Genomic DNA, 12,817 nt, shown 5'->3' on the forward strand with positions numbered 1-12,817 from the left:
GATTGGCTAGATACTTTATATATTATTTCTAAATTTTAACTTCTTAATTTTTTGTGATTAATATTTATATACGTTGTGACAACGTTCTGATCTCATGGCTAGCTGAATGGTATAAGTGATTAGTAAAATGGCTGCTAGATCATTTGGTCTTGGGTTTGATTTCTGGCAATGGTCAGGGATTTATTTAATAATTTTATTCTTCATTAAAATGCATGCAAAAAGGATGTCCAAGGTCATACAATAAAAAGGAAAGCTTTTATCATGTTTTGTCTTTATCCATCCAAACAAATGCTAGGGCAGTTTTGTAAAAAAAAAAAAAAAATATTCTAACTTATTATTTTATTTTTCTGTTTTATCATATTACATTAGAAATACATAGTATTTTATTTAATATTAAATTAAGTTTCCAAATGACCTAACCATTTGAATACGATAAAACCTATAAAATTACTCCACAGCTGCAATTTGTAGTAACTATTCTTTAGAACTATTTTCTATTTATTGAGCTACCTTTAAGAATTAAATTGTATACAAATTCATATCTGTGTAAAGGCAATTCGTATTGCCTTTATTAGAACTTAATTCTTATTATATTTAGATGTCATTTTCATGTTGTTTTTGCACACTTTCAGTACTACATTATGATATTAAACATATTATGTAGTAAGATAAATGTAGTTCGAACTATGTAGCATCATAGGAGAGGTAAGTTTTGATGGAAGGTTATTATAAGAGAGATGAGATATTAAAACTATCTCAATTGAATAATATGTCAAATAGTATGTTAGCTACACTGATAGATTATATGTTAGTAAGTTAGATAAGTTACATTGGTGTTGTTTATTTAGGATGTGTATATGATGTAATTTATGTTTACATAAATACTGTTCTGATAAATTTGATCTGTTGTCTTATTTTTAATTTATATAATATATAGAATTATATATAATTAATTGTTTTGGAATAATAAGCAGAGTAAAATTATGGATTGCATTTTGCCACTACCTTTGTAATATTCCACAAAGTAGCATTTATGGAATATCATGTCAAGCTGGTCGATAAAAAAAATAAAGCTATCATTGCATTAATTAAAATATAATTCAATTGTTTATTTTATTAATGTTATATATAACAAAAGATTTTCATTGAACAATTTACAAAGGAATTATTTAAAATCTAAAACTAATAGCCATTTTGGTTGTTAAATAGTCATCATCAATAGCAAATTAGAAAGTAATACAAAAAAAAATTAAACACTAATAAAAGAATAAATAAATATATTACTTATGAAACACAACAAATAAGTATTTCTACTTATATTTATAAAATAAATATAACTACTAACAGTTGAAAATTTATTAAGTATTGTTTTAGGGTTATAACAACTAGACAATCAGTTGCCAAACTAGGTGACAGGAACCACAAGACTCAAAGGTTAATGTGAATGTATGCACACTTGGTTATGTCAACCAATAAATTTCAGGCAATCAAGATAATATGAATGACATAGAGAATTAGAAGCTGATTACTTCATTTATTTTTATTCAGGAGAAATGCAAGATTTAAAATTTGATTCCCTGCGACTTATTGATGACCTCAATGTATTTAACAAATCATCAGATGATTTTTATAGACATACTTACAAAATTTATCTTCATATTGTTTTACTTGTAAAAAGAAATTTGTAAACATTCCTTTTTTTATGTTTTTTCCAATAACAAATGATTTTTTTTTCTTTTCTTTTTGTTTCTATTATGTAAATATTTTTAAATGACTACAGCACTTCCTTGACACCCATTCTGCTGACTGGTTTATGGAATACTGACAAATTCTGATTTGCTGATATGGTCTCCTACTCTGGTCTCCCTTTTGATCTCCTGTCAACTTGGTTGCTAGCAACTGATTGTCTATTGTGTAATGAGTCTTAGATAATCCCTGTCAAAAGCATGAAGTGGTTACACAGCTAAAGATATTGTTTTTATTATAACTGTTCATTTATTTATTAGTATTATTACAGTAGCGTTTCTCTTATGTTACTGACCACAGTAACACCACACTATGTATTATAATCATATAATACATAGTGCAAGCCAAGACTGTGACAAAGGCAACAAATACAAACAACATACTGTTTTTCATTAAAAAATTTTCTTACAACTGATATTGACTTCATCACCACCACTTTCTGTAGCATTTTCATACCATTGTGCAGTCTCCTTGAAATTATACTTGTTGCTAACTATGAGAGGAATTAATTTTCTTGTTTCTACAATTCCTTCAATTTTTTTTAAAAAGTCTAAGTACTTGTTGATTTTTTTCATAATTTCTTACCAAATTGTTGCTTAGTAGATTGGAAGAACACATAAGGAATTAATTTATATGGCTAATTGAATAACATTATTTTATCTCTGATCACAGGTCTATTATACAATTTTGCATTGTTATTAACAATAGCTTTTAGCTCAAAATGTAATAAGGGTAAAATGATTTTACTCCTTATTTTATCAGTTTTTCATTTTTTTAAATTATTATTAATTGTTTAATTTCTTTTAATATTAATTTATCAGTTGATGATTGTTTAAAAATCAAAATGACCATCCTGTTTCAGATTTTAAGTCACTTTTTTAATCTAATTTTTATTAAGCAGTCTTTAAGCAATTTATATTTTAAAATTCACTTATATTAATTAAAATAAATCTAGGGTTTATTAGATTACTTTATATTATGAGTTGTCTCTCTGAAGTTCAGTTCTTTGAAACAATGTGGAATTTTTTTGATTGAAAGTATAATAGGATAAAATTATATTTCTGTAATTTTACACAGTTTTCATTTCATACTACATTTATAATTTTTTTAATGATGATTGTATATCTCTTCAATAAAAATTTATCAGTAAAAAAATGACTTCAAAAATAAATAAATTTATTTTATAGGAGTTGGATAAACAAATAGTTGACTATACTAGTACATATGAGCCTGATGATCAGCTAGAATGGTCGCTTGTACTGGAAGAAATTAAGAGCTTTATTAAAGCTGATGGCATAGTCAGTGTTTTACATGCTGATTCTAACACCATTGTATTATCACATAGGTCAGTCATTACATTATAATAATCCAAATTTTTTAAATAATTTTACTATTTATTATTGTGTTTTTTATTATTATTACTATTTAAATAAACAAAAAATGAATATTAAAAATATAAAGGTAAGTTCTTTCTCATGGAAGCTTATTTCAGTAGTTTATTTTTTTTCTGTAGGCTAATCCCTTATTTATCACATTAGTTATAACAAAGTGATCAAAGAAATTTATTTCTGTAGATAAAATTTATTACGCATAAAGATCTAATGTAATATGTTTACACCTGATTTACTTCAGAAATGAATCATTGATTATAAACAAAGGTGATAATTTTCTAAATATAAATGTTATATACATATTATTTATGATGATGTTTAAAGACAATATGATTTTTTTATTACGTGTTACACAGTTATTGTTTATATTGATCTTATATAAGCTTACTGAATGATAAAATGTAATCTTTGTAAATAAAAAAAAAAAAAAAATTTTACCATAATATTATACTACATTAAAAAAAATATTACTCAGTGTAACATTACAATCTATTAAACAACAATGAACAATACATAATTATATTATTAAAACAGTGAAATAATAAATAACTAAACCAAACGTCCAGCATTGTATGGCTTAAAATGAATGATAAACAATAATGAAAATTATTAAATAACTAAAATATTTTTAAGATTTTCAATGATTTAGATCAATTTACTGACAAAGAAAATATCTGTTTGCTGCAAAAATAAAGCCATATGTAAGATCAGATGAAGGGCAATAAAAACATGTTACGAGACAAAATATGTGAAAGTGATTACATAAAATTTTGAAACACAGAATAATTAATTAAAATTTTATCTATCAAAGTGATATTTTAATTCAACTTTTTTTTTATCTCTTTTGGTCTTATAAAATCACCAAGAAGGTTATGTTCTAAAAAGATTAGGACATTTGTTAAGTATTTTCTAGAAAATTAAAGATGTTAATCACTTAAAGTTTATTATTAATAAACTGTATGTTGTTATTTGATATATCAATACAAAGGATTAAATAAATTGTACGCTGCGTAACAATTCTAATAGTAAAATGTAACTTTTGTTAATAAATGATTAATAAAAAATATCCAGATAAAAGTTATGATTATTTGTCAAATTTTTAAAAATTAAGTATTTTTCAAAAGGTTTTCAGCAATTGTGATTAAATTTTGAACAATTATAACAGTATTCTATAATATTTAGATATTATTTCCTAAGATATCTGTGTGGCAGTATCCCTTTTGATGTTTTTTTTTTTTTTTTTTTTAATTTCTTACTATCTAAATTTATATGTCAACCCTAAATTTAACATTTATAAATCATACAGTGCTTTATTTTTTTTTTAAAGCATTTTGTAATAAATTTGTTTTGGACATTCCAAATTTTATCAGCAGTACTACAAGTATATTTTTATTAAAGAAGTTTCTATATATTTTTTTATACAACTTAAATATTTAAGTGGGTACAACTTAATGGAGAATTATGTTAACCTATTTATATTTTTAATATAAAGTCTATAGATAATTTTAATAACTTTTAAATGAACTTGTGTCCATAATAATGAATCTGTAATCTTTAATAAAAAAATGGTCACTTATTTTTTTTCTTTTTTAATTATCTCTTAATCAAACCAGACAACAGAACTGTTTTCATGCAATTTAATTAATTACTTTGGGTTATGAGAAAGAGCCTTATTTATGCCTCCATTAACTTTTTTAATAAATTACTGAATCATTTAAAAAATCTTCCCACCAATTTATTTAAAATAAATTAATAATCTTTTTTACATAAATAATATTATCCTGTTAATTAATTTAAAAATAATTCTAATTAAAATTTTTTCAAAGTCCTTAATTTTCTGCATCCCATTAAAAATGCACATGGGAATCGGCACACGTATATGGTAAAACATTTTTTCCATGGTTTTCCATGATCCATCCAGGCATACACTGGAACTGTTTCTTTTTGTTATCTCTGGAGCAACATCTCTTTATTCCTGATGTGATCTATGTAATTTAATTTTGTGTCTCAATTAGAATGAAAGGTTTACGTTATTATACTGAATTTCATTCTCTCCTATTTAAGAGCATTTGTTTTAAGATCATAAGTAAGAAATCTTATTGTCGATATACCAGAATATTAAATATTTTCTGAAGTTCTTGATTCTAAGTAGTCAAAAATCTTTTTGTCAGAGTTAATAAATACATCCCATAGTTGCCAATATCAAAACTGGTTTTAGTATTTATTTATGCATTGCTAATTTGTTAGTGAATGACAGTTTAAATTTATGTTAAAGTAGCCAATCAGTGTTTAGAAAACTAAATCTAAAATGCTTCTTTTAGTTAGTATATCTCCATATTGATGATAATCAAGAATTTATAGCATAATTTTATAAAAGCATCACCAATTTTGTTATCATTATAATTAAGAAATACAAAAAATAAAAAAAAATTGTGAAATAGTAAAACTCATTAAACTTATTCAAATAAATTTCCATATTTATGTTTGTGTTTCTTTCAGTTTGGTCACTATGGTTTGTGTTAGAAATTTTATTTCTTTGTCATTTTTGTTTTTTCTCTTTATCTAATACTTCTTCATCTCACTGTGCTGTTTCTTTTTTCTCTTCTAACCACTGGATCTTAATTTGGGATTTTTTGATTAAACACAATTAATCAAACAATTTTGCTTGTTTATAAAATTTATTTTTTTTTAAATTTGGTATGTTTGTAAATTAAATATTGAGTTTGTGTTTGTCATACAAGCAAAATTTCCATTCATTACAGAACATACAAATTTTAAAATATTTTTCTGGATTTGAAGGAACAGAAAACAAGAGTTCTCATTGTAATTCAAACAATAATATTATATTCTGACGATCTAGATGTTAAATCCATTTCCTTCTTATTATAAATTATTTTATTCACATTATATGTGATGTGTTTGCATTAAATAAAAATTGTCACTCTTTTTTTAGGTTAAGCCCATTGACAACGCCTCCTGTTGAAAAATCAACATTAATGAACCTGTCGCTACAAGAAATATTAATAGTTGGGAACTGTAACGATCAGGTAACCTGGATTTACTTTAATTTTAAATGAAGAATATTAATAAAGTGTATTTTGTTCTTTGATATGAGTATATCAATACAAAGGATTAAATACAGTAATCTTTTTTACACTGCATAACAATTATAATAGTACAAATGTAACTTTTGTTAATTAATGATTAATAAAAAAAAATCCAGGTAAATGTTATTATTACTGGTCAAATTTTCAAAATTTAAGTTTTTCAAAAGGTTTTCAGCAATTGTAATTAAATTTTGAATAAGTATGACAGTATTCTATAATATTTAGATATTATTACCTAAGATATCTGTGGAGCAGTATCCTTTTTCATTTCTTTTTAAATTTCTTACTATCTAAATTTATATGTCAACTTTAAAGTTAAACAAATATAAATCATGCAGTGTTTTCATTTTTTTAAAAGCATTTTCTAATAAATTTATTTTGGATATTCCATTTTTTATCAGTAGTGCTACAATTATCTGGCCCAGGAGAGCAGGAGAACAAACATAAAAAAATGGTACTATAAGTAAATTTTTATTAAAGAAATTTCTAATCTCATTTTTCTTGTATTAAAAATTTAAGTGGGTACAACTTTCATAGAAAATTATGTTTACCTATGTCTATAGGCGATTTCAAACAAAATAATTTCAAACTTAACATTCTTATACGCTTATGTATATAATTTATTATATATATATGCTAAAACATACATTATTATTATTATTAATAATACATATTTATATTATTTATATTTATATAATATAAATTATTCAGCCACTCTACAAATAAATATGGAAATATGGACTACAAAAAATTTAATTTAAATAAATTAATATATATCCATATTTTTTTTTTAATTTTAAAAGTATGTTTATGTGTAATAGAAATAGAATTTAATACCAACTGAAGATACAGGATACCGCAATAACTAATTATTGGAAATTAATATGGTTAAGTTTAACTTGCCTAATTACTATGTTTTGTTGGTTTATGTCTCATATAATATTAAATTTTATTAACACACTGGTAAATATGTTAATGAACTATTTCAATTTTCAGAAAATTATGTATATATATTACATTATATTTTATTTATATATATTTATATTCAAATAAATATATATATTCAAGAAAGATCAATTTATAAGTTGATCTTATTGTCTGGAAGTGAAGCTTGGATATTGAGGAAAAAGAAGAGAAACTGAATTGAGGCTTTTGAGATGTGTATATGGAAAAGTACGGTGAAAGTATGATGGACGGATAAAGTAAATGAGGAAGTAATGAACAGGATTAGAGAAGGAAGAGCTGCTATGCGGGAAATAAAGGAAAGGAAAATGGTCAGGCAATGTGGTTGGAGGAAGTAGAATCTTGACAAGTGCATTGGAAGGGTCAGTAAAAGGCAAAAGAAAGGGAGGAAGAAGAAGAAGGATGAAGTAAATAAATGTGGTGAAGACTGGAAACAGCAAAGGGACAAAGGAGAAGGCTTTGAACAGAAATCAACTGAGATAGTGGCCTAAGGAACGTAAGTCCATCCAACAATGGCCTAAGGGACCTGCCACTAGGTAGAACAACAGATGATGATACATTTATTTATTTTTTTCTAAGTGTCATTTGTTGCTGAGGATATTAATCATTAAAAAAAAAAATCAACATAATACAGTTAACTGTACCTAGTGCTCTCAACTTCATTGATTTACAGGCACGGTTAATTGAGCGTGGATAGCTTTGGCACTAGCTATTTTACCTGACATCATTCACTTCCCAGAATACTAATGCTTAAGACATTTCAGGTGTTATAGAACCACCAAGTTGTAAGGAATATAGTTTGTCATCTCCCCTATTATTTTATTAAATTTATTATTATATAAAGTGGAAAACCAAAGATTTTCTTTATTGCATGATTTTTGGGATACCTTAATTAGTTTCTTCAGCAATGATAAGATTAATATATTAAACATATTTCAAATTATTATGATAAAATAAAATTAAAAAAAGAAATGATTCCATGATAATGAAATTATAAAATATTATTTTATTATATTTTTTTAATTTTTACTTTCGCAAGTTTAATTTTAAAGTAACATACACAAATTTCATTTCAGGTTAAATTTAGTGAATTAACAATGGATATGTTTAGAATGTTACAAACATTAGAAAGAGAGCCTCAGGATGAATTCAATCACATTTATGATGCATCACCAGCACCTGGCAGAGTTCCTTTTGTAAGTATAATGTTTTATACGGTGCATTTTTTTTGTACATAAAAAGTTTTCATTATAAGTGTTGTTATTGGCCTCAATTTAAATATACAAGAAGTAATTATGTATAATAAACAGTTTTCTGTAACAATTCTGATGTTTATAATAAAATATTACATTCAGAAACCTTTAAAGATTTTTACCTTATATAAGTGATATATACCCTACGTACAACTGATTCTAAATGTCATGTAAGCGTAGTATACAGTACAGGTATTATAGTATTAATTATTTGACTTTCTTGAAGCACTGTAAAGTAAGAAATAGTAGTCTTTCTTAATAGATGACTAACTTTTTAACTGCTTTAATGAAAAGTTTTCTTTTCCCCACAAACATTTTACCATTCTTTTGTCAACTGAAATTGTACTGCATTAACTACATTTATTTTATAATATAGCATTGATTATAACATCAGCTCTCTTAATAAAGACATTGCTTGCATTATAATATGGTACTTTATATGAATTTGGAGGGTGTTTAACATGAAATTTTACTTTCCTTTGTACTAATTAGAATTATATTTTATATGTAATATCACACTAGCACTAAAACAAAAAATTAATTTTATTATTATGATGGGTTGTACGGTACCATGTAAACTGTTACAACTACTACTTTGCTTGAAATTTATCATTTTTTCTTGATTATGAGTAATTACTTTTTTCAATTACTAACACAGAAGACTCATAAAATAGCGGAGATATATTTTCAATGGCAATATCTATAAATTGCCTCTGGAGTTGCTATAGAATTGTATCTGATGCCTATAATAATTCAGGATGAAAGTAAATCGATGCTAGATTATAGTTGTTAATTAGTTGATGTATTACCAGAATAGTAAATAAGGAAAAGAAGAAAACTGCCACTCTGTTTATTTTTAGATAAAAAAGGTATTAACTCAACACAATATTTAGGCTTTAGTGATAGGACTTATTATGCTTCCACAATCAATTTTAATAAGTTACTGAACCATTTAAAAAATCATTCAATAATTTATTTAAAATACAATTAAAAGATTTTTTTACAGAAATAATATTACTCTGTCAATAAATTTTCAAACAATACTAATTAATTTGTTTTAAAAAATCCTGAATTTCCTCTGGTTCAACATGTACAAAATAGTATTCAAATAATTTTTGTTAAAGCCTTCTAAATTGTGAATTATTTTTTATATTTATTATTTTCATGTATTTAACTTTTATTTCATGCATTTATATTGCAAAGAATTAAAATTGAGTCTAATCATGTATTAGTGGATTAACATTAATTTTTATGATTTATGAATAATTGTGTATTTTGTGATGCTGCTTTGATAATGTTTTTACCATGGTTTCTCTTGATCCATACAGGTAAATTTTAGGGCAGTTCCTTTTATTTTGTCCGTGGTTATTTCATCTATCTGTTCCTACATATATAATGTATATTATTATGTATTATTATAATACTATATAATGTATTATTATGTACTAATCATAATAAAATAGTAATTTATTTATTTGATAGCCCTGAAAATCTTAGGTGTTTTTATTGATAATAAATAAAATAATAACAAAAATATCATAACCAGTTTTTTTATTCTGTACTCAGAAGTGTTAAAAATAGAAAATAACTGCAGCAAGGTTAACAATTGAATAGACTAAAGGGAAAACTTATAAGTTCATAATATATTTCAATCGTTAACAAGTGTTACTGAAGTGCTTCATGTCATTATGCTTGAGGTTGTAATATTAAGATGGAGTTTAAAATTGATTGTTTATGTAAGTCAGAATAAATTCAATATTGCCAAGATTTTAAAAAGATTTTATAAAAAGAGATATTTTGATTTTCATAAATGAAATTCATAACTTCAAACTAATTTTATAATTGTAAAATAGTTACTTTTAAAAAAATCACTAAAGCAAACAATAAAAAAAATTGGCAAAGAAACTAGTTTGATGATCTCTTAAGTATAGTTTGGTAAATAATTAGTGAGATAATTATATCCTTAGTTTGGAATACAAAGCTCTGCATAGTCATCATAAGTTTCTTGGAACTTACTTTTTTTTAAATCCCTTCTTAGAACACAGCTACTCGAACCTGACATGATCTATATAATGTGTTATTACATACTAATCAAAGTAAAATATTTATATTTATACACTTAGTTATAAGTATGAATCTTCCCTAGTACATCTCATAAAGAAACATATTTTTTATGTGTAAGAATCTTGTTCATTCTGTTTTTGAATAATCCATATGAATGATGAAGACACAATGAATAAAATATCAAATTACTACATATCTTTGAGCGCAATTAAACTACTATTAAATAATAAGTACTATGTTTTATTAAAAATAAATGTTAGAAGTAATGTTTTTTTTTTCCAGGAAAAAAGTTACTCTGTTGCAAGTACAAAAGGAGGTAATGTAGGAGGTTATCCAGTTGTAACAGGGTGTCAAGAAAATGGTGATAGACCATTAAAAAGGGAGAATCCGCACAAATATCTTCTATATAAACCAACCTTCAGCCAAGTTATGGTGTTTCTTGCTTCAGGTATGCTTTCAAAAATTCTTTTTCCTTGTTTGAATTGCTTTAAATATTTTATTATATTCTAATAAAATTATACTGTTTTACATACACATTTGTAGTAAATTTGCTGATGTCACATATTTGTTTTATAAACAGGATGTCCAATTAAAATGCACTACTAATGGGATTATTTTCTTGTATGAATTTAATTGGTGAGTGGATTCTGTTTTATTACAAATCAGTATGACAGAAGTTTTGGTGACAAATGTATCTAGTTTTTCTGATCTAAACATTAGATTAGAATGTGGAGATAAAATGTAAAAAGGAATTTTCATGATCTGCCCTTATAAGGAATGCAAGGTGAATTAATGCAAGGACTTGCATATTGAATTTATCATCATGCAAGATGATGAGCTTGTCATCATAGTATTGGGTGTTCTTTCTGTCTTCAATATCAGTTTTAATCAACATGTTTGAGCAGGAGGAATAATGATTTACTGCTGTACTGAAAATGATTATTGATTTTTTTTATAAACAAAGAGATTATTCTATCACAGGTTTACATAAATGTTAAATATCAGTTAAATGAATGTCTTTGTTTCTCTCTCTCTCTCTCTCTCTCTCACTCTCTCTCTATCTCTCTCTCTCTCTCTCAATGTGAAGAGAGTAAAGAATTAAGTATATACTTGTTGGCCAAGAATTTCAGTCAGAAAAGACAAACAAATAAGAGTTAAAGCATTTATTTGAGAAAATATACCAATTACTATTTGTGAAATCTTTGAGAAACTTGAAATAAATGTTGAAGTGTTGGGAGTGTAGAAAGAATAGTAAAAGATCATCTGAAATTTAAAAAACTGAATATTAAGAAAGTTCTCAGCCTTCTGCCTTCTATAGACAGAATATAAAAAACACAATTGGCTGCTGTCACATGAGTTCTGCACAAATATGAAAACGATAGAGAAAAAGAATTTTGATTATAAAAAAGTGTAATAAAACAAGGATACTCTATTTCCCATCAGAATCAAAATGAGCAAATATGCAGTGGTGACATTTGAGTTCACCTCTACCATGGAAAGCAAAAATCACATATTCACTCGTAAAAATAACAGGAACCTCTTTTGGGATTTTTAAGAAACATTCTATCTCGACTTTAAGATATAACAAAGAAATAAGTGTTACTACTGGCTATAATGAATTTATAAAATAAATTGGAACCTGCAATTTGTTTCAAGAAGAGAGTCTTCCAGTCTTGTGTTTATTTATTATACGACAGTATTTTCTCCCACACAGCTAATTTAACAATGGAAATTCTACAAGAGCTTAGCTAGGATTTACTACCCCATCTTTAGATTAGCAATCCTACAATCATTTATATTGTCCAATTAAAAAATGTGGGGAGGAGGAAAAATTAGACTTGAATGAAGAGGTAATTGGATAACTTCAACAAGCAAGTGTTTATTAATTTATGCTTACTAATTACTTAATAAATGGTATTTATATTACTTTTAAAACTTTTAAAATTATTATATTACATGTCGTTTAATTATCTTCTACAAAGTTGAAGTAATATGCATTCTTTATTATTAGAAAGATGTACATTTGTTGCTTTGCACTATTAGTCCCAGTCTTTCTTATTGCTATAGTGTATAACTGAGGTAGGAGACATACCACTCAGAGTTGCAATCACTGGAATGAACAGAATGACGTTGTTTGTAGGGCTGAATATCACCTAATTTTAGGTTGGTTTAGCACGCTGATATGCAGCAATACATATGGCTCAATGAAAAAGGCCACATGAATTCATTTCACTCCTTTTTTTTTCTTAATAAACTTTGCATGGGATGTTTTTTGTTCTTGATAACAGGTATG

General features: G+C 25.5%; 1 protein-coding gene across 1 annotated transcript in view; it reads left to right on the forward strand.

Annotated features, from left to right (window-relative positions):
* LOC142328780 (protein SCAI) overlaps positions 1-12,817 on the forward strand; it is a 79,761-nt gene that overhangs the window by 50,437 nt on the left and 16,507 nt on the right. The window contains exons 6-9 of the mRNA XM_075372807.1: positions 2,934-3,091; positions 6,091-6,184; positions 8,284-8,403; positions 10,807-10,972. Of these exons, the coding sequence (XP_075228922.1) occupies positions 2,934-3,091; positions 6,091-6,184; positions 8,284-8,403; positions 10,807-10,972 (538 nt within the window). The remainder of the gene's footprint in view (positions 1-2,933; positions 3,092-6,090; positions 6,185-8,283; positions 8,404-10,806; positions 10,973-12,817) is intronic.

This window comes from Lycorma delicatula, chromosome 8 (genome assembly GCF_047948215.1).
Source record: "Lycorma delicatula isolate Av1 chromosome 8, ASM4794821v1, whole genome shotgun sequence".
Taxonomy (NCBI): Eukaryota; Metazoa; Arthropoda; class Insecta; order Hemiptera; family Fulgoridae; genus Lycorma; species Lycorma delicatula.